The sequence below is a fragment of the Triticum urartu genome, chromosome 1A (assembly GCF_056163025.1).
Source record: "Triticum urartu cultivar PI428250 chromosome 1A, HENAU_Tu73, whole genome shotgun sequence".
Taxonomy (NCBI): domain Eukaryota; kingdom Viridiplantae; phylum Streptophyta; class Magnoliopsida; order Poales; family Poaceae; genus Triticum; species Triticum urartu.
Window position 1 is genome coordinate 403,587,611 of NC_141873.1, and position 27,534 is coordinate 403,615,144.

The 27,534-nt window shown below is 46.1% G+C and overlaps 2 protein-coding genes and 1 pseudogene across 2 annotated transcripts; 2 read left to right on the forward strand and 1 right to left on the reverse strand.

Annotated features, from left to right (window-relative positions):
- The first annotated feature begins 896 nt into the window (after positions 1 to 896).
- On the forward strand, positions 897 to 8,055 carry LOC125514708 (glyoxysomal fatty acid beta-oxidation multifunctional protein MFP-a). Its single transcript, XM_048680056.2, has 18 exons — positions 897 to 1,095; positions 1,714 to 1,785; positions 1,858 to 1,914; positions 1,997 to 2,050; positions 2,140 to 2,207; positions 2,305 to 2,386; positions 2,977 to 3,032; positions 3,157 to 3,459; positions 3,554 to 3,640; positions 4,062 to 4,236; positions 4,314 to 4,435; positions 5,184 to 5,347; positions 5,422 to 5,676; positions 6,373 to 6,494; positions 6,571 to 6,692; positions 7,178 to 7,326; positions 7,420 to 7,558; positions 7,685 to 8,055. Exons 1-18 carry the CDS (start codon positions 1,002 to 1,004, stop codon positions 7,721 to 7,723), a joined length of 2,160 nt encoding a protein of 719 aa, XP_048536013.1. The 5' UTR covers positions 897 to 1,001; the 3' UTR covers positions 7,724 to 8,055.
- Positions 8,056 to 18,489: 10,434 nt separating this feature from the next.
- On the forward strand, positions 18,490 to 19,324 carry LOC125514700 (uncharacterized). Its single transcript, XM_048680045.2, has one exon. It carries the CDS (start codon positions 18,571 to 18,573, stop codon positions 19,069 to 19,071), a length of 501 nt encoding a protein of 166 aa, XP_048536002.1. The 5' UTR covers positions 18,490 to 18,570; the 3' UTR covers positions 19,072 to 19,324.
- Positions 19,325 to 19,623: 299 nt separating this feature from the next.
- LOC147991435 (NDR1/HIN1-like protein 26) lies at positions 19,624 to 22,267 on the reverse strand (annotated as a pseudogene).
- Between the last annotated feature and the right edge of the window lie 5,267 nt (positions 22,268 to 27,534).

A 27,534-nucleotide genomic window follows, 5' to 3' on the forward strand; every position in this document is an offset into this window, starting at 1 on the left:
ATCGTTCCCACGGTGATGCAGGGAGGAGGACGAAGCGAAAACGAGCCAAGCGATTGAGATCTGACTACGCTCATGTTGTTCGGCAGTTTTGCAAAAAACATCTGATGTGCCAGATACATATGTCGTTTTCTTTAAAAATTAAATTAATGGTGTAGATACTAATGGGTCCGTGGTTTGCTGCAAGCCTACATTTGACCAGCCTTTTGGGCCTGGCCTACCGTCCATGTGATACGTGAAAGAGCCGTTTCATCCTTTCAGCACTTCCCGTGAATAAGGGCATCTCCAGCTGTTGGAGCTGCCAGAACACCATTAAATAAAAAAATGATATTTTGAGAGGCCAAATGCTTCATCAGGTCGAAATAGGAGTGCATGGGGAGGCATCTTCCCAGCTACACCCCACTTCAACCAAAATTTGTGAGGGAAACAATTAAATGGTCCAAGAAAAAGGACATGTAGAGAGACACGATTCGTCGAAACTTTTGCCGGCGCCCCCGAGAGTCCCCCAACGTGTTGGGTTTTGCCTGGATTTTGTCGGTGCTATTTTGACGTCCTGGGAGGGGGGAGAGGAGGGGGGGGGGGGCGCTGGGGCGTAGTTAGGCCGTTTTTCGACAAAAAGCGTCGCCAAGACTAAAACCGAGCCTAAAAAGGTGTTTCGGGGATGTCCTGGAAGGGCGGGTGAAGATGCTCTAAAGCGGAAGTGAAACCGCGCTAATGACTGGAGCCACACGGATCTCTAGAGATCGGATGGCTCGGGAGGAGGTTTGCGCCAGCAGGAAAAAAAACCGGCTGAAACTAAGCGTTTTCTTTTTTTTACGAGTTCATCGAATTGTTGGAGCATTTTTTTAAAATTCTTTTTTGGCCAACAGCAGGATTTGTTATAGACACTGTACTGCCGGAGATGCTCTTAACTGCACACGCAAGCAGCTTCACCTGTGCTTCACTCAAGAAAACAAAAGAAGCAGCTTCAGCTGTGCCGGCCGGCCGTCTCGTCCCCGACGGAGATGGCGAGGGGCGCAACCACCATGGAGGTCCGCGCCGACGGCGTCGCCGTCATCACCATCTCCAACCCGCCCGTCAACGCCCTCTCCTTTGACGGTACATCTCCATTCCCCCCGACCGTTTTCCGCCGGATTTGGCCTCGATTCCGCGCGGTTTCCGGAAGATCCGCGTGGGATTCACATCGCCCAGGAGCGGCCCGGCTCGTCTGCTGGAGCGCGCAGCGTGCTGTTTGATGACGCGATTTTGCTGCGCATTGGGGAATTCTTCGGTTTTCTCCCAAGATCATGGAATTTCCTAAATTGATCTGCGCATCACGTTTCAGTAGCCCCCACATATGCAGAACAACGATCGGCCATGGCCGCGGCAACGGAGTGGTTCTGCCTGCTGCCTGCTAAAGATTACCGACTAACATTGCTCCACCCACATATAGAACTGTATGCCCATTTCTTCATGCCCATGTATTGTGTCATGCAAGCGGGACAAGAAACAACGTGCGTTGCTATGGACTAAAAAAGTTCGTTATGTTTATGAAACTAATTAACTTATTGAATTGAAGTGCTTCTTAGAGCAATCTAGATAGCAGCACTGTTCCGTGTGCCATGTTTATTGACCGACAAACTGATGATCCATCAGTGTTCAATCATTTTCCAAGCGTAGGTAAATTCTGTGGACTAGTAATGTGGGCATGATAGGCCTCTCTTTTCTGTTCTGCAGTCATAGCTAGCTTGCAGAGCAACTATGGAGAAGCTCTAAGAAGGAATGATGTCAAGGCCATCGTTCTCACTGGTATTTAACAAAATCACCTTGTCAGGCATCCTATGCAAGTGCGATATTTCTAGTGTTTTACACTTTGTGCAGGGGCCAAAGGGAGGTTTTCAGGTGGATTTGATATAAATGGATTCGGAAATAAACCAAGTAAGAACAAGATGGTACATTGAGTATTTTGTTGCATTGCTCACTTCCATTGCTAAGTCTCCGTGTCCCCCCACCCACCCAGAAAACGAGAAGCCCGGGTCCTTTTCGATTGATTTTCTGACTGGCGTAGTGGAAGGTAACTTATGAGCCTCTTCGTCTAACCCAAGTTTGTCAACAAGTAGACCTTTTCCTTACATTTCATCACTAAGTACTAGCTGCTGCCAGATGCTCAGAAGCCGTCAGTGGCTGCTATAGATGGTGTTGCTCTAGGTGGTGGCTTAGAGCTTGCAATGGTATGGTTAGGTTCTATATTTGGGGTTATGCTTAGACCTTTTCGGTTTCTCTGAAGAAGTGTCTATTTGCTCAACACTGTACTTTCTTCTTATGCAGGTTTGCCATGCTCGCGTTTCTACACCGTCAGCTCAATTAGGACTACCTGAACTTCAGCTTGGTATCATTCCTGGAATGGGAGGTACTCTCAAGTCTCAGCATGGTCTTGCATGTGATATTATATTTGCTCATACTTCCCTGTGTGTACTTCTTACCTTTGGTCTAAACATGAGTACATTGTGCACTGCACCTGTCCCCTTTGGAAAGAGGCTACCGTGTTCTTGTTCATATTTCCATTTTACTTATGGGATACAAAGGAAGCAAAAGAAGAATGGCAGATCCATATGCCGTAGGATGGAAGAGATTTAACCCCATAAGCAATTGCCCTATGCGGTACGCAGTAGATGTAGAATTATGACTTCTTGAACTAACTAGGCCTCCTCAGGCCTGAGGCATTTCATTCAATAAACATAATCCACAGTATACATATGAAAGAAACTAGGAAGAAAGGGAACTTGGTGTAATCTGTTAAAAACACTCTTTTGTTTATCGGTCTGCTGTATCATACAGCTAACCATGATACATAATCATTTTAAAGGAAAGGTATAAAAAATGTTCCACTGCAAGTTCAAGAGACGGCTCCTTGCATGTTGATTTCTCTGCTAAATTCACAGGCTGCTCAAATTTTCTTTTCTTGTTTTATGTTGATTGAAAGGTCTTCACCTACTGCAGGAACACAACGATTGCCCCGCCTTGTTGGCCTGCAAAAAGCTCTTGAGATGATGTTGGTATGGCTGATTTGTACATTGCAAGATGCAATGCATGCACAGTTGTTTTCCTCGTGTTGAACATGCAAGAAAATTATGAGAGTGTTGTGCGTTGACCATGAATACTTGTGTCTTTTCTTAATAGATGTCAAAGTCTATAAAAGGAGTAGAGGCTCACAAATTCGGTTTGGTTGATGCCATAGTTTCAGCTGATAAGCTGGTCAGCACTGCCTGTTCTTGTGCTCTGGAAATCCACGAACACAAAAAGCCATGGTTAAAGAGTCTCCTGAGAACGGATAGACTTACAGATATTGTGGAAGCAAAGAAAATTCTTAAATCTGCGAGAGTACAAGCCCTAAAACAGTCTGCTAATCTTCAACATCCGTTAGTTTGCATTGATGTTATTGAAGAAGGAATTCTTTTTGGCCCTCGTGCCGCCCTCATGAAGGTAAATCACTAGGTAGTCCTACATCGTGGAGCATCTACCATAAGCCCTTAGTGGTTCGTAGTGCTTTTCAATATTCTATTTTGACAATTGACAGGAAGTGCTTTCTGGAAAAATGCTTGAGCAATCTCAAACAAGCAAAAGCTTAAGACATGTCTTTTTCGCCCAACACGCGACTTCAAAGGTTGGTAGAACTGCAAGGATAAAGCTTTGGAAATGTTTGTTCTCATACTTGCTTTTATCCAGCCTCAGAAGTTAGTGTTATTTAGTTATCGGCTCCCAGTAAAACCAAAACACAACAATAGTTCTTATGTTTCTTTCAGTCTAATTAGTTGAAGGTCAGCACACTATAAAGTGCAGAACATATATTTATTCATTTTAGAAGATGAAACTTATGATCTGAATGTAACATGTGCAAAAATTCCGGATGTTTGTATTCTGGTTTTCCTTTATTACATGTAAGCTCCTTTTGCATCTACTGATAAAAATGCTCATAAGGTCGGTATAGGACCATAAATATTAAATGGAAACTGAGCTTTTCTTGGAAGTTAGCGGTTTAGCATGATGTATGCATTCATTTAACTGACTGTCTCATGCTCTAATAGATACCAAATATTACCAACTTGGGTTTGACACCACGGAGAATACTAAAGGCAGCTATTGTTGGGGGAGGTCTAATGGGATCCGGAATTGCAACTGCGTTCATACTGAGTGACATTGTGGTAGTCTTGAAAGAAGTAAATGAGAAGTTCTTGAATACTGGTATTAACAGAATTAAAGGTGAGTTCTTTTTACCTTGGAAACTTCTATTGAGATTGTCTTTGCAGTTTATCATATATTCTTTCTTTTCTGTTCAGCCAATTTGCAGAGTTTTGTCAAAAAGGGAAGAATGACCAAAGATGATTATGAAAATAAACTTTCTCTACTGTCCGGTGTTCTTGACTATGAGCAATTTAGAGATGCAGATGTGGTCATTGAGGTAGATCCAGTTTGTTGACAAATACTTCTTTCTATGATCTTATTCCATAGGAAATATCACTGAACACTGATCTAGTGCTCGTTTCATCCTGCTCCTCGATAATAATCTATATAAGCGGATGCAACTGGTGATATTCAAGGCACCTCCTTCGCTTTGATGCCTAAAGAAATCGTACTAGAATTCTAAATAGGAAAATCGACTAGTAGGCCCCACAATAATCTAAAATGTAAACATCCTACAAACTCCTTATAAACCCAGAAACAAGGAGCTGTACCGCTTATTGTGCTAGGGACAAGTTATAATGGACAAGATTATCATATATAGATAGTGGTGATATTTGAAATATAAAATTGTACAGTACTAACATGCAACTGCGCTGGGAAAGTAAAATGTCGCTGATTTGTGTTAACTTCCAGCATAGTGCCATAGTTATAAAATCAGAAATGGTATCAGGATATTCGCTTTACAACATTTTTTCCTCTTTGTTAAACAAAAATATCTACTTAGCTTAGGGCCAAATGGACAATGATTGTGATGGAAAATTAGTGCAAGTCTTGGAAGATTGTGGAAGCAAGAAATATTTTCTTATTTCAAGTACTACCATTCTTATCAAACATTTGCTTATGTATAATCATTTATTATGTTCACCACAGCTTTTGAGTCAAGCATTCTAACTTGCACTAATCTATATGCTTAGATGAAGGAGAGCACATAATGATCTTGACGGCTACTTGATAAAATCTTGCAGGCCGTTATTGAGGATATATCGCTGAAGCAGCAAATATTCTCTGACCTTGAAAGGAGCTGTCACTCTAATTGCATATTTGCCACAAATACTTCGACGATAGATTTGCAGTTAATTGGCCAACAGACAGCTTGTCAAGATCGAATTGTTGGTGCCCACTTCTTCAGGTAGTCCATTATGCACTTCATATTCCATATCCCATCTTTCTCAACTCAAGTATCTAACTGTAGTATACTTGCAGTCCAGCTCATGTCATGCCACTGTTGGAAATAGTTCGTACTCAGCAGACTTCCTCACAAGTTATTGTGGACTTGCTAGATGTGGCGAAGAAGATACGGAAAACACCAATTGTTGTTGGGAGCTGCACTGGGTTTGCTGTCAATAGGATGTTTTTTCCTTATGGACAGGCGGCTGGTTTGCTTGTTGATTATGGTTTGGATGTATATCACATAGACCATGTGATAACACAATTTGGAATGCCGATGGGGCCATTTCGGTAAGGATATATCAGCTATTGTGAGCTGCACAATTGGCCAGTTCCCTTGCATACTCAAGCAGTTAGGCTACGGCTTTTAGTGAATTACTGCAGAATTTTAAGATCATTTTTTTGCCCTTGCTTTCTGATTTCTGGTATCATAGGAACCAACTATTGTCCACAGCTTTGACAAAGCATTATGGTTCAGTGTTGACTTAGATGAATAGATGTAAGCTTGCACTGGTAGTGTTTAATCTCGGTCCTCTGCCATATGGTCATTTTTCTTTGTTTCTTTCCTAGTCAAATACTTATGTTTGATCTGGGAACTTGTAATATATTTTGGTTGAGTTAGATAGAATTTGGCTGCCGCATTTTTGCACCTGTTAAGTTAATAAATCAGAGTAGCTACTTCCTTTTGAGTTTTTATTGGTTTCCAATAGAGTATTGTGGTAGGACCAAAGTAGTCTTTTGATGGAAAACATATTTATGCTATCTTGTTCCTCTTTTGGCTGCTTTATAGAGCTTGTCTGTTATTTGCTTTGATATTGGTAGAGTTCTTGGTTTTTATTATCATAGAGTGCCTTAACATTGTTCCCATGCAATCTAGTTCAGATTAATGCAACACATGTACACACCTTCATGTTCATTTATGGAACATTTTCGTAGATATATATTTATTTGTCTGACAGTAGTTTCTTTTTTATCATGTCTGTACAGATTAGCTGATCTTGTAGGCTTTGGCGTTGCCGTTGCCACTGGAAAGCAATATTATCAGAGTTACCCAGAGCGATGCTATAAATCGCTTCTTACTGCAATTATGCTGGAGGAGAACAGGACAGGTTCTTCCATATCGAAAATACACTCCACTTAGTGCTTGGTATCTCATTGTTAATTAACTTGTGGAATCCTGGACAGGTGAATCTTCTCGTAAGGGATTTTATCTTTATGATGATAAGCGACAAGCTTCTCCAGACCCTGATATCAAAAAGTATGTTGAGAAATCAAGAAAGATGGCAGGTGTTGCACAAGATCCTAAGGTCATGTTATATCTAACTTAGTTATCTACTTCTGGTTTATTAAAGAATGATTTGAACCCAAAAGAAAATCTTGTTATCTGTACATCACCTGCATGGACACATCTCAGTGTCACAGATGTATTCATTTTAGTTCTCACGGTACCTTTCTCTATCTCTGGCATGTGTTGTATCTTCTTTTCTGTGTTCATTTTCTTTGGATGATCTGTAAGATGCAGAAAATTTGGCTATGAGATAAACCCAACTTAAATGATTAGTTCAAGTCCAAAATAACTCGGGGCACTATTCAGTGCACTATAAGCTATATGTGAATTACAAGATGTGAACATTGTACCATATCACAGTTTGTGATCGAGTACATGTTGTCTGTGTGTGCATCTTTTTGCCTGTCATCGTTGTACTGCACACCGTGTACATACTAGCCTGTCGATTCAGTGTTTCACTCGTTTTGCTCAAAGAAATCTGACAAGCGATTTCATTTCCCTCAGCTGCTGAAATTAACAGACAAGGACATCGTAGAGATGGTCTTCTTTCCCGTGGTGAATGAGGCCTGCCGAGTCCTTGATGAGGGAATTGCACTGAAAGCATCTGATCTTGATGTAGCATCCATTATGGGAATGGGCTTCCCTTCTTTTAGGTCCAACTGCTTACCCCTGAACTGATATATATTTATCCTAACTGATATATTTATCTTAACTGATCAGTCCTATGTGATCTCTTTTTACACCAGGGGTGGAGTGATGTTTTGGGCCGACTCTCTCAGCGCGGAATACGTGTACCGCAGACTGGACGGGTGGTCCAAAGATTATGGAGAGTTCTTCAAACCCTGTGAATATCTAGCTGCCAGAGCTAGTCACGGCGCATCCTTGGTAAGATTCTATCGCATTTCCGCGTCATTGATGTAGCTTTGGGATCCGGAATGGCGCTTCTTCTCATTCTACTGAATTAGTGAATTTTGCATCACCTGATTGTGCATCCCCTGAAAACTGTTGCAGGCTGCCACCACAGCTGATGGCACCAAGTCGCGACTCTAGATGGTTTACCTGGGTGTTTTGCCATGTCCAATCGGGATGGAGGAGCTGGAATGTTCCGGATACGATCGTGTATTAGATGTAATAAAGTGCACGGCAAAAATGCTAGGTTGGTTTTGAGTGTTGGTGGGTGCGGCTGTTTTTCTTCTGCAACTGCTGCTGTGTGATGTGTTACCATGGTCTTACCCACGGCCCAGTAGTTTTGTGCATTGTGGATTCCCCTGGCGTACTGTTGCGACATGTCCGCGAAACCTCTGTATGTTTTTACAGGGCCAGGGATAGTACATGCGATCCTTGTCAATTGTGGAAATAAAATGCCAACCTTGTGTCTTTTCTTCCGTTGATTTCATATACATCATCCTCAGTTGAAACTGCAAACCAATGGTTGGACGGTTAGAAGGTCAGTGGTATCACCGTGTTCAAATTCTAGACACCGGTATTCGTGTTTTTCTGAATTTATTTTATGTCTTTCGGCGATGTACTGGGTTAACATAAAGAGAAAACCCTGTATTTTTGCGACTGCAGAAAACGAAAATTATGTGGTGGTTCGTGTGTCTAGAGCAGATCTCCGGCTGCAACTGCGAGGCGTGCAGCACATATACATACGCAAGGAAAGGCAGACTGTCCACCTCCACGTACCAGACCAGCTGTGCCTCCAACGTCCATACGTGTCCAAGAGGCGTTTATCCGTATACCGTACTTTGAGGAGCAAAGCAAACCTACGACCAGGTGAAGGAACTTATATTATGGGACGAAGGGAATAGGTTGGTTTTGAGTGTTGGTGAGTGCGGTCTTTTTCTTCTGCAGCTGCTGCCGTGTAATGTGTTCAGGGGCGAACCCAGAACAAAAATGACCTGGTGTCCACATGCACATCACATATGCATAGGAATATACAATGCTATACATAAAAATTACATACTTAGGGTGCGTTTGGTTACAATGTATTTCAAGAATACTATTTTGACAAAGTACCGTTTCAAATACTTTGAGATGTTTGCCTCTAATTAAGATTGCAGTATTTTCCCGCAAAAACAATCAGTGCAATTTCTTGTAGTCAAATACATTACTACAGCAAAAATACATTAGTGCATTATTGCAGTATTTGAAAGCAAAAAATAATAATGCACTAATGTATTTTTGCAGTATTTGAAAGCAAAAAATAATAATGCACTAATGTATTTTTGCTGTAGTAATGTATTTGAAAGTATTTGAAAGTATCCACAAAACTATGGTATTTTTGCTGTATGAAAAAAAAGATCAGGACCTCTATTTTAAAAACCGAGGAAAACAACAAAGGACACTAGTGGTGGTCAAATACAATACTACATAGTATGTTGCTTGCCAAACACAGCACCATTTTCGCAGTAGTTTTAGAAACTGATGGTTTCATAAGCTAAAATATTCATTGTCATCATGGGGTTAAAAACTGTAGTCTCAAACAAATTACTCCCAAACAGAGCCTTAGCAATTACTAGCTGATTATATGAAGTTAAAAATAGTAAAGCATAAAAACTCCAAACAATGGAGACAAGGATGATCGGCAAAAATGATAAGCACTCCCAAAATTTGGAAATTCACAATAATTCAATTCTCAAACAAATTCGTAGCGGCATACATATTGAAAAATCCCGGTAATCCTATTCTCAAATACACGTGCATAGGTCCAAAAAAAAACGCAGTAATCCAATATATAATTGTAACATCCTTAAGATTTGAAGCCCTAGTTCGGTGTTTGAGAAACAAAAATTGTGAGAAATAGAGATACGCACTTGAAACAGATCGAGGGGTTCTCTTGCCGTACCTTTTTCTTTCCGGTGATCTGGGCGAGTCACGGAGTCAGGCGGGGCGACACTGGCGCGCCGCGATGTTTCGATGGCGAGCAGGGAGGTGGGCGGCGATAGGGCTAGCGTGAGCTTTCTGAGGAATCAACGCGAAGATGCGAGAAGCCAGCAGGCTGGAGGCCCACGTACACAAACCAAACCAGATCGACCAAACTCTATCTTGTCGTGTGCCTGGACTATTAGATGGGCATTGCTCGTGCACCGTTTCGCTGGCTCTAGCCGGTGTCCATCGACTAACTTTACCGGTGTCACAGGAGTATATGTGCCTTATATAGTACGTAACGAGAAATTTTACCCGGTGTCCTGTGACACCGGCAACGACCACGTGGGTCCGCCCCTTATGTGTTGCCATGGTCTTACCCACGGTGCAGTAGTTTTCTGCATTGCGGATTCATCTTACCCACGGTGTAGTAGTTTTCTGCATTGCGGATTCCCCTGGCGCATTGTTGCAACATGTCCACAAAACCTCTGTATGTTTTTACAGGACAAGGGATGCGAACCTTGGCAATTCTGGAAATAAAACGCCAACCTTGTGTGGTTTTCATGCGTTGATTTCATATACTCTCCTCGTTTCTAAATATAAGCCTTTTCAGAGATTTCAATAGAAGACTACATACGGATATGGAGCAAAATGAGTGAATCTAAACTCTAAAATACGTCTATATACATTCATATATAATTTGTATTGAAATCTCTAAAAGATCTTATATTTTTAAAAAAATAAGTGAATCTACACTATGCGTCTATATACATCTATATGTAGTATGTATAGAAATCTCTAAAATGTCTTATATCTAGAGAAAACGGAGGTAGTATATACCAACCTCTGTTGAAGCGCTGTATTTTTGCGACTGCGGAAAACGAAAATGATGTGCTGGGTGCCCGTGAAAATTTCACAGGCCGTATGCAGATGCAGGAAATGATGTGCTGGTTCATGTACCGAGAGCAGATCTGCAGCTGCAACTGCAAGGCGTGCAGCACGTACACAGAGCCCTCCACGTACCGTACCAGCTGTGCCTCCAACGTCGATACGTGTCCAAGCGGCGTTTATCCCCGTACCGTACTTTGAAGAGCAAAGCAAACCTACGACCAGGTGAAGGAGCTTCCCGGTACGTAGCTACTGCGGCGTGAATTTCTGGTGGGTGACGACGAGTCCGTCTGACTCCGCGCGCGACGTGGATGGACTCCACGGCCGCCGGCACTGCTCACGTGCTCCGGCCGTTTCCCGAAGGCGCGCGGGCGACGATTGACGAGCGGGTCGTGTTTGTTCGTCTGGCCAGGCCAACGCTTCAGCAACACACCGGACGTCCACGTCTGGATTTCTTCTTTCAAGTCCCGACCGTCCTTGCAGTTTGCGTGACAGCGTGAGTGCGCGTGAACAAACTGGAGAAACCGAAACGCAACCGTAGCCGGCCTCACAGCTCTCTATCCAACTCCAAGGGAGGAAGGCAGTCGACATCAACCTGCAGCAGCGTCTGACCAGCTTCAACTTCCAACGAAATCCTGGCTCGTGTGGGGAGAGCGTGCATGTGCCGGCTCGGCCCTCGCGGCACCGTGCTCTCCGCTCGTCACAACAGAACGCCTACGCTCTAGAGACCGGTGGAAAAGCGTGGAAAGCTCACTCAGGTCCCTTTCACCGCCCAAGAAGAGCTTCAACTGTCAAAAATATGTCGTGAATTTTCGTCTGGTTTAGATGAAAATCATCATGTTTGTTCAAATCCAATTTAAAATATCGGGGGCTGCAACTATCGAGTCGGGGTGCTCCGAGCCACCTGACGCCATGCTCTCTCGCCGTCGGGATGCTGCGACTGACAGGGCTGGATGCTGGGATCAACCACCTGAGATGTTGGCATTGTGGTAACCACATATGGAGCCGAATGCAGGGGAATGCTACGATGCCATGGTCGGTAGCTGCTGGGAACCAACAATGGGGGGACGCTACGATCACGGCTTGGATATGCTGGAACGGTTGCAGGGGACGGTATGACCATGGCCAACCGTGCTGCGACCACGCCCTTGACACCGAACTCTGACCTACGGCGAGGGTGGTTGATGGGGGGAAAGGGCAACCAATGAGGGGCGGTGGTCCTGCTGCGTAGCAGCGCGAAGGGGGCTAGGAGGGAGCAAGAACAAGGGATGGGGCATCTAGATCGCGGGGAGGACGATGCCCATTGGATGAAATGGTTATGAGCTTTTCGGATCGAACTGTTAAAAGAGAGAGAGAGGGATTGGTGGAATAGTTGTTGTATTGCTTGAGCCTCGTGGGCATATATATAGGAGTACAATCATCTACTCGGAGTACAAGATAAGCCAGAACAAATCCTAGTCTATCTCATCTTTCCTAATAAACATTATACTCAACATCCCCCCGCAGTCACAACGGTAGCGACGCAGACGGTGAGACTGGAGAAGAATCCGAAGGCAAGCCGACGGACACCCCCCACAGTCGTAACGGTCGACGCATCGCGGAGTCGTGGCTGGAGTGGCAACCGACGAGGTTGCTCAAGCAAGGCGGTAGCCCTTTATGCCGTTTGTCGATGTAGCCGAGAGCGTATGTGGTGGAGCCGTGGTTGAGGTAGCCGTGCGAAGAATGCCGTGGTCGATGTTGAATCGGGGTAGCCAGTGTCGAGGAAGTCGCCGTGGAGCCGCGGGCGCAAGGAGGCGCCGAGTCAGTCATGGGCGCAGTGGTGTCGAAGTAGTGGTGCGCCAGAAAGAAGACGTAGTTGACGACGCGTCGCGCCGGGGTTGCCAAACCCGGGAACACATCGTAGACGAAGGCACGCATCGGTGTTGCCAGCACCGGGCATGCGTAGACGGACAAAGACGAAGTTGACGAAGCGTCGCACCAGGCTTGCCAGGCCCGGGGACACGTCGTGGACGAAGGCACGCTTCGGTGTTGCCAGCACCGGGCATGCGTAGACTGGGACCTGCATGAGTTGTACGCCATGTCGAAGAAGTCGGAGAAGCCAGTAGAGAAGGACTCGACGACGGTTGCGGCGCCAATCGGCGCGGGGCCGATGTCGCGCCCGCGGTTGTCGGAGTAGACGAAGTGGTCGGGGTAGATGACAGCGACGCTGGCGACGAGCTGGTGCTGGACGAAGACGAAGGATGTGGACGGGCGGCGGCGGCTACGTGGGTAGCGGCGGCGGCGGCCAAAGAAGAGCGGCGGCAGCGGCCTGACGGCGGCGGCGGCGGCTAGGTTAGGAGCGCGGCGGTGGTGCTCGAAGTAGGCGAAGAACCCGACAGCATGACGAAGACCGGCGCGGACGGTGGTGTTCCCGCGCCAAGGGAGACGGCGCGGCGCATACCACGGGAGGTCGACGCGCGGTGAAGGCGGAGTGGACCGCGGGCCGCGGCGCTACGGCCCGAAGGGGCGACGCAGCGGCGGCAGGCTGGTCGGGGCGACGGCGGGAAGACCTCTGGGCGGCGGCTGGGACCGCTGGCCGCGACGCTGCGGCCCGTAGGGGCGACGCAACGGCGGTTCGCGAGTCGGTGCAACCGCGGGGACGACCTTGAGACGGCGGCGTGGACCGCGTGCCACGCTCGCTACGGCCCGACAGGGCGACGCAGCGGCGGCGCGAGGGTCGGTGCAGCCACGGGACGGCCTAGAGCGGACGCCCTCGGGGCGGAGGGGGACCGCGGGCCGCGGCACTACGGCCTGAAGCGGCGACGCAGCGGTGACGCGGGTCGTTGCAGCTGGGAGAAGAACCACGGGGCGGTGGCGCTGCGGCCCGACGGGGCGACGCAGCGGCAGCCCGATGCTCGATCGGGAGAGGGACGCGGTGAACTCGGGACGGTCTTCACGGGGCCTGCGTGGGCGCGCGCAACCAACGGGCCAGGTCGGTCGCACGGCGTAGGATGAGGCGGATCGCGGCGGCGGGCGGGTGATCAATCCGATCGCGCGCGAGGTCGGGGACGCCGCTCGGTGGAGACGCGGTGGCGGCGGAGTCCGAGATGAGGCTGGCGGCGGCGGTCAGCTGGGCGGTTATGATTGGCCGCTGCATGACGCGAGGCCGCCGGGTCGGGTGATGCAGGAGTCCCGGTCAGAGCAGGGCGGTGACGGCCGACGTAAATCGACGGGCGGGACGGCGGCGGCGATGACGCGAGGCCGCCGGGTCGGGGCGACCGGCGAGCAGACGCGCGGACGACGCACGAGGCCGCCGGGTCGGTGAAGAGGCCGGCCGATCGCGCCAGTGTTGGAGTAGAGGCGCACGGGGTCGACGACGGCGGTGGGCGACGCAAACCGGATCACATAGACCGGAAAACCAAAAAGTAGCGACCGGAGAGAGAGAACCCGGATCAAAGGATCGGGAAAAAAGACTCTTTAGGGCAGCCGGCCAACACGGTCGGCAGACGAGCCCTAGGTACGGGCGGCGCGGCCCCCGGCAGCGGTCATAGAGACCGATCGCCCCAGGGGCGGCGCGCAGGTGCAGAAGCGGCGGCGGCTAGGATTTAGGATCAACTTGCGATAGATACCATGTTAAAAGAGAGAGAGGGATTGGTGGAATAGTTGTTGTATTGCTTGAGCCTCGTGGGCATATATATAGGAGTACAATCATCTACTCGGAGTACAAGATAAGCCAGAACAAATCCTAGTCTATCTCATTTTTCCTAATAAACATTATACTCAACACGAACGGCCCCGGAGGTGACTAGCACAAGGTCTTTTTTTTTCAGAACACCTCGAAAGAGGCAGGGGGTTCCTGCATTTCATTGAGAAGAAAAGAGTTGGTCCAGTTTATAAGGAAGACCGGACCCGAAAACCTAACTAGCACGAGGTCTGGCTAGTCGACCAGCTAGAGCACTACTCTTTTTGTTTCCGGCGAGAGACAGAAAGGGCAGTGCTCTGCGTCGGTGGACGTCAAGAAATATGGTAGGTGTAACCATATTTATTTATTTGATTGGAAATGTTAAAAGAAAATCTAGATTTGTAGTGGAATCTTTATAACCTTTCTTTCTCTATGGTATTCTCTCTCTTTTTTAGTTTACAAGGCGTGTGCGTTTTTTTAGATCGTCAATTTAATCAACCTAATACAAGCCATATATTACAAAAAGATATACCGATATAAACTTCGTATGTTCCATTTTCAAACGGTATAATTTTTATATTATGTATTCCCTCCGTTCGGAATTACTTGTCGCAGAAATGGATGTATCTAGATGTATTTTAGTTCTAGATACATCCATTTCCGAGACAAGTAATTCCGAACGGAGGGAGTAGTTTATATTGTGGTGATAAAATTGGCAACCTAGGTATACGCACATGACTTATAAACTGAGACGGAGGGAGTACTCTATTCATTGGCCCATTAAAGATATGGGTTATGGTATGCGATATATGCAGTTATATTCATGTGGTCAAACATGAGAGTAAATTTCCAGCTTTGCATGTGGTTGTGCTTCATTAATGAAATTACATGTTTTATTTCAGAAATCCAATTTGGCTCTTGGGAGTATATGCTCCTATGCATCAAACTTTTTTTTTTGCAAATGTAAAAAAAGAAGAGAAAAAGGGTTTAGTGTCACACTTAAATGCTATTTGCAAACTATTAGGAGGAAAGATTAATCATTTTGACATGTGCAGAAAAAAAAACAAGTCAATCGATAGGGTGGAGAGAGATGCCTTGCTCCTGGACATCGAGATGACGACGGAGGAATTTGAGGACGAGACTGAGGATGCCGCTAGCTCCGCATTGATCGCGTCACCACGGCCGTTCGCGTCTCACCGCCACAATGACGAGGTTGTCACGTCCACATCCGCCGCCGTTGATGGAGTAGAAGGATAGAACATGGGAGGCCACACGTCGCCGCTGGGGTCCCAGGAATGCCACCGCCAACATCTTGTCGGGCCTCCCAGCCGATGAGCTTGCCCGAGCTTCACGGAGGTCACTACTCTTTCACTCCCGCTGAAGCTTCACTTACGGGGGCTCATGGCCGGCGGATGAGCATGTTCTCGTGGGAAACGGGCGCCGCCACGGCCGGCGATCATTTAGATTAGGTTAGAATAGTCTAACCCACTATAGTTTAGTTAAAATATGTCGTGAATTTTCGTCCGGTTTAGATGAAAACCATCTTGTTTGTTCAAATCCAGTTTAAAAATTATGCGAACATGATTGGATAGCCGGCTTCCGTATCACTATGGGCGCATTCACGAACGGTTACCATGCTCGTTTTAAGAGTCGGGGTTGGAGGCAGAGGCGGAGGACGAAAAAAAATTAAGGTGTGGCAAACTGTCAACTAGACAAAATTGATGCCTCTAAAAAAATGATGCAAAGACATAATAGCCAATTCAAACTGCACTGCACAGAATCTTTTAATGATGTCTAGAGAAGACACATGCAGTGGCGGGGATAGGCCGTGGGGTCGCGATGGAGTTAGGGATGGATGGACAGGCGGCAGCGGCGGCGTTTTCGGGCACAAATCGCCAGCGGCGGAGGCGGGCAGTCATCAGCGTAGCAGACTCAAATCGGCGGGTCAGCCACGGCTACGACGCTGCTGCCGGCGGTGGGGTCAGGGATGGGCCGACAGGCGACGGCGACGCATTTCATGGCAAAAATCACCGGCGGGCGGGCTGGCAGAGGTGCAATGAAGACGGTTGGGCGGTTGACACACTGCCATTCCTTTTACATCTCCTAGAGGTGTAGATGCAAATTTGCACCGTGAGGTGTTGTGGTTTGCATCTTTGGGAGACGGAAATGTATTATTATTATTTTTTACATCTACACTATCTGTTGGAGAGGTATTTTTAGTCTTAGAGATGCAAAAGATAGTTATTTTGCATACATCTACGCAGTGGCGGAGCTTGGGCTGATTTTGTGGAGGGGCAAGAAATATGACTTTAGGCTGATTTTAACTGGGCATATGGGCTGAATACTAGGGGATATATGCTAGTTTTCTCATGGACTGGGGGGGGGGGGGCAATGGCCCAGGTTGCTCTCCACTAAGCTCCGCCACTGCATCTACATAGTGAGATGGGCATGTGCAGTGAAAGCGAGCTGGTTCGCGTACGTCTACGTAGTGAGATGGGCATGTGTTGGGCAACACATCAATTAAGCTGCCAGTTTGTGTGCTTTCGATCTACTTATGTGATTCATCTAGCTTTGTTTGAATGAATCAATCTAGTGTGGTCTAAAACTAACGAGCAGTATATGTTTGCATTTTCATGAAGAAAAGTATATATATATAGGATGACAGTTTGGGACACCTAAGAGCCCAGGCACGTTATGTACCCACCGTTGGATTGCTTTAGGATACGTGCTAATATAGTAAGCATGCATGTTTATAGTACCTTATATTTGGAAAGAAATCTGCAGTGCTGCCATCAATTAGCACTATTTAAATTAGTGATTACTTGCCTTTTTAATGAGGTATTAATCTGATTGGTCAACGACAATAAGGAAATAAATATCTCCCTAATTTTGGACGTGCATTAACTACATGACTCGTACATGGAAATAGTCGTATGGACACTCCACGCATATGCCAAACTAATAAAATCATATTTCCTAGCACGTCATATATATCTTCAATTTTTTGAAATGCGGCCTTTTCTTGTGTCTGAGGTTGTATTTCCTAGTACGTGCATGTATAATCTTATTAAAAACAAAGGTATCTAGAAATATATTGGGTATTCTCATGTTTCACGCATCCAAAAATATAAAATACCCAAAAAAGTAAATGTGTACATCGTTTTAAGTTTATTGTACGTGGATAAGCTAGTTGTAGGTACATATTAATAAATATTGCATATACCCAAAAATATTTTGGGTATAAACATACCCGAGAATATCTTTTTTACTAAAAAAGTTCACATACTCACAAATTTATTTGAGGTATCTGCATACTCATGAAATTTCTGGGTATATACATTGTGTCTCGTTAGCAGGTATTTGATACCTCAGGCATGTGTCAATGCTTTGGAGTATGTACACCATTTAGATATATACATACCAAATTTAAGTATATACTCATGATATTCTCGAGGTATCTACATACTCATGAGATTTCGGGTATGTGTATATTCTTAGTACATATAATAGCATGGGTATATGTATATTTTTTATTAAGTAATATTTACGGTATATGTATATTTTCATTAGATATAATAGCCTGCTTATGTGTATATTTTTATTAGGTATAATAGGTCAACATAATATTTGGAAAAAATTATTGCTAGGAAATCAGCATAATATATTTTGGAAAGTAATCATTGACCGTTGAGTGTACTAGTGCATGCAAATGAAAAATGGGAAATTAGTATTTCATTGATTGCACGTCATGCACTAATAAAAATGACTTGCCATGTTTGGGCCTAGGTGCCCAGACACCTAGGTGCCCCAAACATTTTACATACATACATATATATATATATATATATATATATATATATATATATATATATATATATATATAAAGTTGGTGCCAAATTAAGGTGTGGCGGCTGCCACACCTTGCCCACTGGGCTCCTCCGCCAGTGAACTTGGAGGGGATGGGGATATTGAACTTTCCATCAGTTGAAGAGCTAAAACATAAGAAAACTGCGGTTCGCTACCTCCGAAAGCAATCAAAAACTAACACGACCACGTTTGATCTGCTTTTGCCTTACCAATTCTTGGTCTGGATTTGTGTACGTTTGTACTTAGGAAGAAAATCCTATTTTTGTGAACGAATATCCTAAAAGGCAAGATATGTATTTATATTTTTTGCGAGGGAAAGATATGTATTTTGTGTGTGTAAAAAATAGGAGAGTGAGCACAGGTGCACCATAGAAAGAGAAGTGTTTTATTCTAAAAAAAGAGTGTTTTTACACATCATATCATAGAAAAAACAAAAAAAGTCTCAACCAAAGACAAAATTTTCTTTCGACTATTTCATTTTTTGTTAGCAGGGTGCACTGTCAGATTAGCTAGCATGTGGACCCGCTGTCTTTAACACCGGCGCATCCCCAGATCTCCTCCCAACGACCTCAAGCAAGCTACCCCCGAAGCCACCGCTGAAGAAACAAGAAAAATGAGAATGAAATCCGCGATGCTTCCCCTCCTCCTCCTGCTCGCCGTCGCCGGCCCCGCCGCCGCGAAGCCGACGGCCTACGAGGCGCTGGCGGCCTTCGACTTCCCCCCGGGCATCATCCCCAAGGGGGTCGTCTCCTACACCCTCGACAACGCCACCGGCGACTTCACGGCGCACATCAACTCCTCCTCCACCTGCGAGTTCTCCATCCAGGGCTCCTACTCGCTCCGCTACAAGCCCGACATCAGCGGCCGCATCTCCGTCGACCGCCTCACCAACCTCCAGGGCGTCACCGTCAAGGTCCTCTTCTTCTGGCTCAACATCGTCGAGGTCACCCGCAGCGGCGACCAGCTCGGCTTCTCCGTCGGCATCGCCTCCGCCGACTTCGGCCTCGACAACTTCCTCGAGAGCCCCACCTGCGGCTGCGGCTTCGACTGCAACGACCTGCTGCTGCCGCGGTCCACCGCCGGGTCAAGCCTGCGCCTGCGAGGTGCGTTCTAGGATCCCCCACCGAGCTCTCTCACAAGTCACAAGCGCCCCTTCAAAATTAAGCTAGTTCTTGGATGGATTATTCATGCTCTTGTTGCTCGAAGATACCAAGGGGCTGGTAGTATTTTCTAGTGCTGTTCCTGTTTTAGATGGACCAACAATTTCAGGACTCGATTTCGATGGGTCCGTGTGTGAGTGCTGTACTGTTTCATCAGAAAGTTTAGAGTAAAACACTTGAGATTAATAAAAGTTTCATATTCCTAAATACTACCTGTGATCTATTCATGTTCTGTGCAGTTCTGATTAATCAGACAGTTCCTTTTGTGATATGGAATTCTTCTATTGAATCTTTGCGAACATATCAAGCTGATGCGCCCACAAAAAAATTAATTCTAGCTCCCGGCTTCTGCATCCATGATCAACCTTCTATGTATTCATGTTCTGTGCCCTTCATTTTGTGGCATATTTTGATCAATCAGACAGTTCTTTCTTTGACATGGAAGCCTCTTACTGAATCTTTGCAAGCATATCAAGCCTGATACACCCACAAAAGAAGTGCTAGCTCCCCATCCATGATGCATACAGAATTACAGACCATGAAAGTACAGCCAGCACATACTTGGAACAAACCAGCTGATACAAATTCTCTGACAGAACGATGAAAGAAAACCGAATAGCAAAATCACAGCCAATACATATACTGTGGGAACAAACATGCTGATACCAAAGAGCTTCCTTAAAAAAACTGATGATACCAAAGTTCTAACAGAAAGATGAAAAATTAACTGGAATAGCAAAATCACTCAGGATGCCATGAATCAGGCAGGCTGGAAGGTCGAAGGTGTTTCTTCTATCCTATGTATGAATAGTGTGCTAACTACTATTTGGTCTGGCACTTGGAAGCACTACAGGGTGCAGGGTATTGTAGCTTAAGCTTAGATTGTTTGTTGAGATTCAATAACTTCTCATTTTCTTATGAGAGTAGTATATTCTTCTCGTCTGCTAAGACAGAGAGCTGGAATGAGTTGTGCTTAGACAAGGACTATAATAAATATGATCTTGGAGGGGTCCTTATGAATAATTACATTTCTGGTACAATGAATTACTAAGGGAACGCATTCAATCTTGAGTTTTGCAGAGTATTTGTTTTGTTTCTGTTTCTAGTATAGTCATGAGAAAAGTAGTTGTGATGGAAATTGGTTTTAGAAACCAGGGGCAGCATCGCTTTCACAGATTGTTTTTGTTACCCTAACTGTTATTACAGATAAATGTGTCCAATGATTTTCTTCTTCAGCTATTATAACCTACCTAAATATGGTACCAGTAGATGTTTCCAGGCCCTTGTTTGTTTGGTTTTCAGACATAAACAGAGGAAATCGTGTGATAATTTTAGATTGCTGTGAATGCTTTACTTGGGTTTTACTTTACATAAAAAAATACATCCAAAATAGTTTGTACTGCTATACATCCTCTGAAATTTGATATACAAGAAAAAAAGATCAAAAGAGCATCCAGATACCAATCACGTTGATGTTGTGCATCTCCTATCTACGAGAAATCCAGAGGGAGGCGCGGTGAGCTCCAGGTCACAAATGGCAGTCATCCGGTAGGTGTAGTGCCAAGACCATAACCTTTCCCGGACCTTGAAGGTCCCTCTGATGGTGTAGAGGATCTTGTTGCTCTTCATCTGGTTCAGCATCTCCAAGGCCACCTGGCTAGACAGCATGTGGACGTTGAGAACTGTGAACACGCTGCGCGAACGGCGGCAGCGCCTGCGCTGCCACCAGCCTGCCCCGGAAGAAGAGCTCGATGGCGCCGGACTGGATCACGACGCCGATCTTGTGGTTGGGGTTGGAGATGTTGGCCGTCAGCGTCATGTCGCCGTTGAAGTAGGGAGGAGGCGAGCCGACATAGATGCTGTGGAGGGCGGCATTGGCGACGTCGAAGGACGGCGTCCTCGGCTTCACCGCCAGGTAGACGGTGAGGATCACCAGGCCGGCGAGGATGAGGAGGACGCTGAAGGCGAAGCAGACGATGGCAGCGCACCACATCGCGGGGCTGGTCCGGTGCCGCGGCGGCTCCGGCTCCTGCCGCTTCATGCTGATGATCTTGGTGACGATGGCTCTTGGAGACAGGAGGTGGTATGGAGTAGGAGTGGTCATTGATTCCGACCAATCACAAACGAACGCACCGGGAGGAGGGGAGAGGAGAAGAGAAGAAGCCGAGCGAGTGGTGTCCAAACGGGAAAGCAAAAGGGAAGGACGAAGTAATAATGGAGGTAAAAGTAGGCTACGCTGATGCAAAATACAGAGGGAAGGGAAAAAGAAGAAGCTTTTGGAGAATAGTGGATGCGAGCCCGGCCTGCCATTGTCTTGGCTCCTTTTCCGCCCTTGAAAATTTGGAGCAAAGGCAATGTGATTGGGGCCTGCTTTATATAACACAGAAAAGCGTATTTCGAGCTGTGCGAAATAAAGTCAGTCTCGGTTATTGGCCTCCTTTGATTCTGGAATGTGCTCTACTCTTCCTTCCACTCGGTTAAGCAAAAAACACCATCTTGAGGCATACTGTATGTGGTAAGAGGCAAAATGATGAACAGTAAAATTAAAAGAAAATAGAAATTTTTTCCAAAAATTCTGATTTTTTTTAAGTGCAAACATTGAAAAAAGTTCTCAGCGCTTGCAAAATTACATCACGAAATGACATTCGTAGAAGTCGTGGTAAAAAAAAACAAAATCAGCACTCCAAAATGTTTTCGAAAACAACACTTTTGGAGCATCAATTATGGTTTTTTTCTACAGCTTTCACAAATGTTATTTCGTGATGAAATTTTATGAGCACCGAGAACTTTTGTCAATGTTTGCACCAAATAAAATCAGATATATTTTTTGGATTTTATTACTGTTCACCCAAGAAACACCACGTCCGGTAAGAGGCAACTACTGTTATGATGCGTCACCATCAATACGATTTCTGCAATCTTGTGCACAAAGCTCAAGCTTAATTTTCGTGTATGTGAAAAATTGAAAATTGTTACTACTCCGGACGGCCGGGAGCGGGAGCAGAGCTGGGAAGAGAAGCCCGCACAAGTTGCTTAACCTCGAAGGCTCGAAAGCGCGAAGCACGCTTCCACCTGCTCCTTGTTTCCAAAACGGAAAGGTGTGGATCTCTTTTTTCCCTCTAGTTAGGGTTTTGCTTTCTCGAGGGGCGACTCTCGCCGCCGTCGAGTCTTGATCTTCCCCGCCCGCGACCCCTCCGCAGCTACTTCTCCTGGACCGCGGGGGCCCCCTCGGCGTCTCCTGGTCGGGGGCCTTGGCTGTTTCTGAAGGATCGGGGGCATAGGGCGAGTGCAGAGACCCGAACTTTAAACTCGGGTTAGGGTTTCGACATGGCGGCAGATGGATCCCCGCTTCCGGAAGGGATCAACGACGTCGCAAGGTTGATGGAGGAGCTAGGGCTGAAGGAGGACGAATTGGATGACGTGATCTTCGATGAGAAAGATGTCCCGCAGGAGGCGGCTAGGTGGATTGCTATCGCTAGGGTTAATTCCGATAAACCCTACAGTCAGTTTTGGTTCTTTAAGAACATGAGAGCGGCATGGGATCTTGCACAAGAAGCCAAGTTCAAGCCATTGGAGGAGAACCTCTACACTATCCAATTTTCCTGTCTAGGGGATTGGGAGAGGGTCATGCACGAGGGACCGTGGCACTTCCGAGGTGATGCAATAATTCTCAAGGAATATGATGGGGTGACGAAGCCATCGACTGTCAGGTTGGACTCAATCGAGACATGGATCCAGATTCATGATGTATCGCTTCTCTACGCCCACCTAGTTCCTTCCCTGGCAGCCAAGGTGGGAGAGGTCCTCTTCACTGAAACCCAATCGCACGATTTCACGGGAAATTTCTACCGTGTGTGCGTCAGGATAAACGTTAACAAGCCGCTCAAGAACACCGTATCTATGATCAGGGGAGGCGAGAGGCAAATCTACAAGGTCAAATATGAAAAGCTACCGGATTGGTGTGCGGTATGCGACATGCTAGGCCATCTCTACAAGGAACACAGTACATGCATTCACCCTCCATCGGCTCTTGTCTTTAAGAAGCTCAGGGCAAATTGGTTCATGAGGAACGGCAGCGGTCCCGGAGGTGGCCGTGGACGCAGGGGGGGGGGCGCAGAGGAGGACAAACTGGAAGAAGCGGGGGCTCAAGCTCTCAACATGATGGGGCCGAAGCTGAATACTCTGAGCAAGATTTGGAGATGCTGGATGCTGAAAGGGTCAGGAAGAGGGCGTGCGAGTCACCCGTGAATCGGGGACCGGATATGATCCCGAAGGACTCTGAACATTCCCAGGCGGGGTTAAAAGGGAAGATGCTTGCACTGCCTCCCCCAATGGTACCATCAAGCCCGAGTTCTACACAGGAAACAAAGAGAGCAAAGGTGGGGACAGAGACGGAGAAAGTTTCAGCGGTGAAGTCCATGTTGCTAAGCAAGATAGATCCAAAGTTGGCGGGCCCGAGTGACGGGCACCGCCGAGCCCAATGAGTGTTCTTTGCTGGAACTGTCGTGGCGTGGGCAAATCCGCGACGGTTCGTGAACTTCGCGATTTCGCGAGGAAATTTGCCCCTACCCTGTTATGTATAGTAGAAACCTAGTTGGAAGGCTCTAGGGTAGAAGCTTTAGCAGGAACACTTGGTTACGATAATGGTTATGCTGTTAGCAGTCGTGGTAGAAGTGGAGGAATCGGTTTGTTTTGGAATAATGCAATAAATATTGAGATTTTGGGTTATTCGGATTATCATCTTGATTGCTCGGTCCTAGAACCGGGCGATGAACCTTGGAGATTAACCGTAGTATACGGCGAAGCTCAAACCCACCTGAGGTACAAGACATGGGACACTTCGAAAAACATCAGTACTCTGAGCAGTCTCCCGTGGCTCTGCGTTGGTGATTTTAATGAAGTGTTACATCCGGATGAGCACGTGAGAGTCGGGCAACGTAGCAATGCGCAGATACAAGCCTTTCGAGATGCCGTTGATGTTTGCATGCTGCTGGATATTGGCTATTCTGGTATACCATGGACATTTGAAAAGAAGGTGAGTGGAGGTACTTTCACAAGGGTGCGCCTCGACAGAGCCTTGGTGTCGGCTGAGTGGCACGCACGCTTCCCTTTGGCTGATCTAACACATCTGGTGGCTGCCACATCAGATCACAGCCCGATACTAGCAAGGACGAACATAGATCAGAGGAGTCAGAGTTCTGGTTCTTTTAAATATGAGGTCATGTGGGAGGGGCATGACTCTTGGAGCAGTAAGATTACCGAGGCATGGTGTAACACCCTTGATGCGACTATATCTCCCACGTGTCAAGGCACGACTTAGAGGCATAATCGCATTGAAGGCATATGTCGTAAGTTAGGCAATCTTCACAACATCCCATGTAATATCGATAATAGAAGGGGAGATAACATAGTTGGCACGTCAATCAAGTACATAAATAACATTACATCAACCAAACACTCATGGCCCGACTACGGCGCCAAAATAAAAGATACCCAACATGCGACACGGTCCCGATCACCCCAACTGGGCACCACTACTGATCATCAGGAAAGGAAACATAGTAACGTTGAGAGTCTTTGTCGAACTCCCACTTGAGCTCGAGCGCGTCACCTGGAGCGGAATCATCAGGCCCTGCATCTGGTGTAATAGTAATCTGTGAGCCACAGGGACTCAGCAATCTTGCACCCTCACGATCAAGACTATTTAACCTTATAGATAAGGCAAGGTAAAATATGTGGAGCTGCAACAAGCGACTAGCAAATATGGTGGCTAACTTATTCGCAAAAGAGAGCGAGAAGAGGAGGCAAGGCGCGAGCGAGAAACTAAAGAGCAACCTGCGCAAACATTACTCCAACACCGTGTCCACTTCCCGGATTCCGCCGAGAAGAGGCCATCACGGTAACACACCCAGTTGATTCATTTTAATTAAGTTAAGGTTCAAGTTATCTACAACCGGACATTAACAAATTCCCATCTGCCCATAACCGCGGGCACGGCTTTCGAAAGTTCAAATCCCTGCAGGGGAGTCCCAACTTAGCCCATGACAAGCTCTCACGGTCAACGAAGGAATAGACCTCCTCCCAAGACGTTCCGATCAGACTCGGTATCTCGGTTCTTCAAGACACTTCGACAGGTTAAAATAAGACCAGCAACACCGCCCGAATGTGCCGACAAATCCCGATAGGAGCTGCACATATCTCGTTCTCAGGGCACACTCAGATAGGTCAAGCTACGAGTAAAACCAACCCTCGAGTTTCCCCGAGGTGGCCCCGCAGGCTGCCTGGTTCGGACCAACACTCAGAGGAGCACTGGCCCGGGGGGAGGGGGTTAAATAAGATGACCCTCGGGCTCCGGAAACCCAAGGGAAAAAGAGGCTAGGTGGCAAATGGTAAAACCAAGGTTGGGCATTGCTGGAAAAGTTTTAATCAAGGCGAACTATCAAGGGGTTCCCATTATAACCCAACCGCGTAGGGAACGCAAAATCCGGGAACATAACACCGATATGACGGAAACTAGGGCGGCAAGAGTGGAACAAACACTAGGCGAGAGGCCGAGCCTTCCACACTTTACCAAGTATATAGATGCATTAAGATAACAAGGTAATATAATGATATCCCAACAAGTAAATAAATGTTTCAACAAGGAACGGCCTCCAATCTTCACCTGCAACTAGCAATGCTACAAGATGGGCTGAGCAAAGCAGTAACATAGCCAATCGACGGTTTGCTAGGACAATGGTGGGTTAGAGGTTTGACATGGCAATTCGGGAGGCTGGAAAGCAAATGGTAGGCATCGTAGCATTGGCATAGCAAAAGAGCGAGCAAACTAGCATAGCAAAGATAGTAGTGATTTCGAGGGTATGATCATCTTACCTGCAAAGTTGTCAGAGTTGACTGGATCCTTGAAAGCAAACTCAACGGGCTCCTCGTTAGCGAACTCGTCTCCCGGCTCTACCCAAACAAGACAAACAAGCAACAAGGACACAATCAACCACGTGCAAGGATCAAACAATACGATGCAAGGATGGTATGCTATGCGGGATGCGATGCGGGATGCATATGCAAGATATGACAGGAAATGCATGAACCTGGCCTCAACTTGGAAATCCAAGTGTGCCACTGGAAAGATGAGATGAAATCGCTTGAAAACGATATAAAGAACGCCGGAATCGGAGTTACGGTTTGGAAATGGCAAGCGATTCAAATATGACACCGGTCTGCGATTTACAGCAAGTAGCCATCTAAATGCAATGAGATGAACAAGCTACAACACTCAAACATGACAACAAAATACATGGCAGGGATGCATTCAAGATTCTTAACAAAAGTCTAGCACTGAGCTACGGCCAATTCATCCATTAACAGGTTCAAACAAGCATGGCAAAAATGCATATGGTAAACAGATCTCAGACTTAGTGAAATTAACACTTGTCTGGAATTTCAGATCAAGTAGCACTCTTCGGAGCAACAAAACTACATGCTACAGGACCTGAACATGGCAAAGTAAAGTATGGCATGGAGCTACTCAAAGAGCTTAACAAAAGTCCCTTAGTGACCTTGAGCCAAAAGGGATCAGAAAATACAATTGCAAGCATGTGAACATAGCAAAAACATAATCAGTTTTCAGACTTAGTGAAAACTGGCACATGCTGAAACATATCTCAAGTAGGCATGTTTACGAGCTCGATGCACTCACTACGAAGCAATTCATGATAATCTAAGCATACATCTATCAAGAATACACAAAATGCAAGCTAGACATGGTAAGAACAATAGCATAGCATGCACGGATCAACTACAACATCACCGGCAAAATTGCAAACAAGTTGACAATCTGCCCAGATTCACAAAGTAACAAAAGTAGAGCTCGATTGACTCAAGCTAGGGTGCTCCATAATTGCAAACAAAGACATGGATGGATAGAGCACTACAAGATTAACAAAACATCCTTACTGATTATCCTCAAAAGAGGCACGGATCACTAGGAAACAACATGAACATATGGCATCATGAGATAAACAGATCAAGGACTTAGTGGAAATGCTAAGTGCCTGAAATCAGAATTACCAAGTGCACCACTTTGCAAGCTTGTGCTAGTCACCACACACATCACAAAAATACATGGGTTGCACCTCTGGAGAGATGGAAAAACCCTTAACAAAACATATGTAGAGCATCAGGGCATATCATGCACACAATAATCATGGCAAAAATGACAAATATGCAAATGGAGTAGCAGATCTGACAATTAACTCAAGTAGCCCTCTTCTAACAGCATTTCGGGCATCAAGATGAGCTCAAATGAAAATGATGCAATGGAATGAAATGATGTACTCTCTGAGACGAACATTTTGATATGCTATATGCATGAATCGGAGCTACGGATGCAAAGTTACGAGGCCATGAATATTGCAAAA

Coding starts and splice junctions, on each gene's coding strand:
- LOC125514700 (XM_048680045.2), top strand. CDS start 18,571: ATGAGAATGAAATCCGCGATGCTTCCCCTCCTCCTCCTGCTCGCCGTC.
- LOC125514708 (XM_048680056.2), top strand. CDS start 1,002: ATGGCGAGGGGCGCAACCACCATGGAGGTCCGCGCCGACGGCGTCGCC. Junction 2,051..2,139: donor TCTGACTGGCGTAGTGGAAG/GTAACTTATGAG, acceptor AGCTGCTGCCAG/ATGCTCAGAAGCCGTCAGTG. Junction 3,641..4,061: donor CCCAACACGCGACTTCAAAG/GTTGGTAGAACT, acceptor ATGCTCTAATAG/ATACCAAATATTACCAACTT.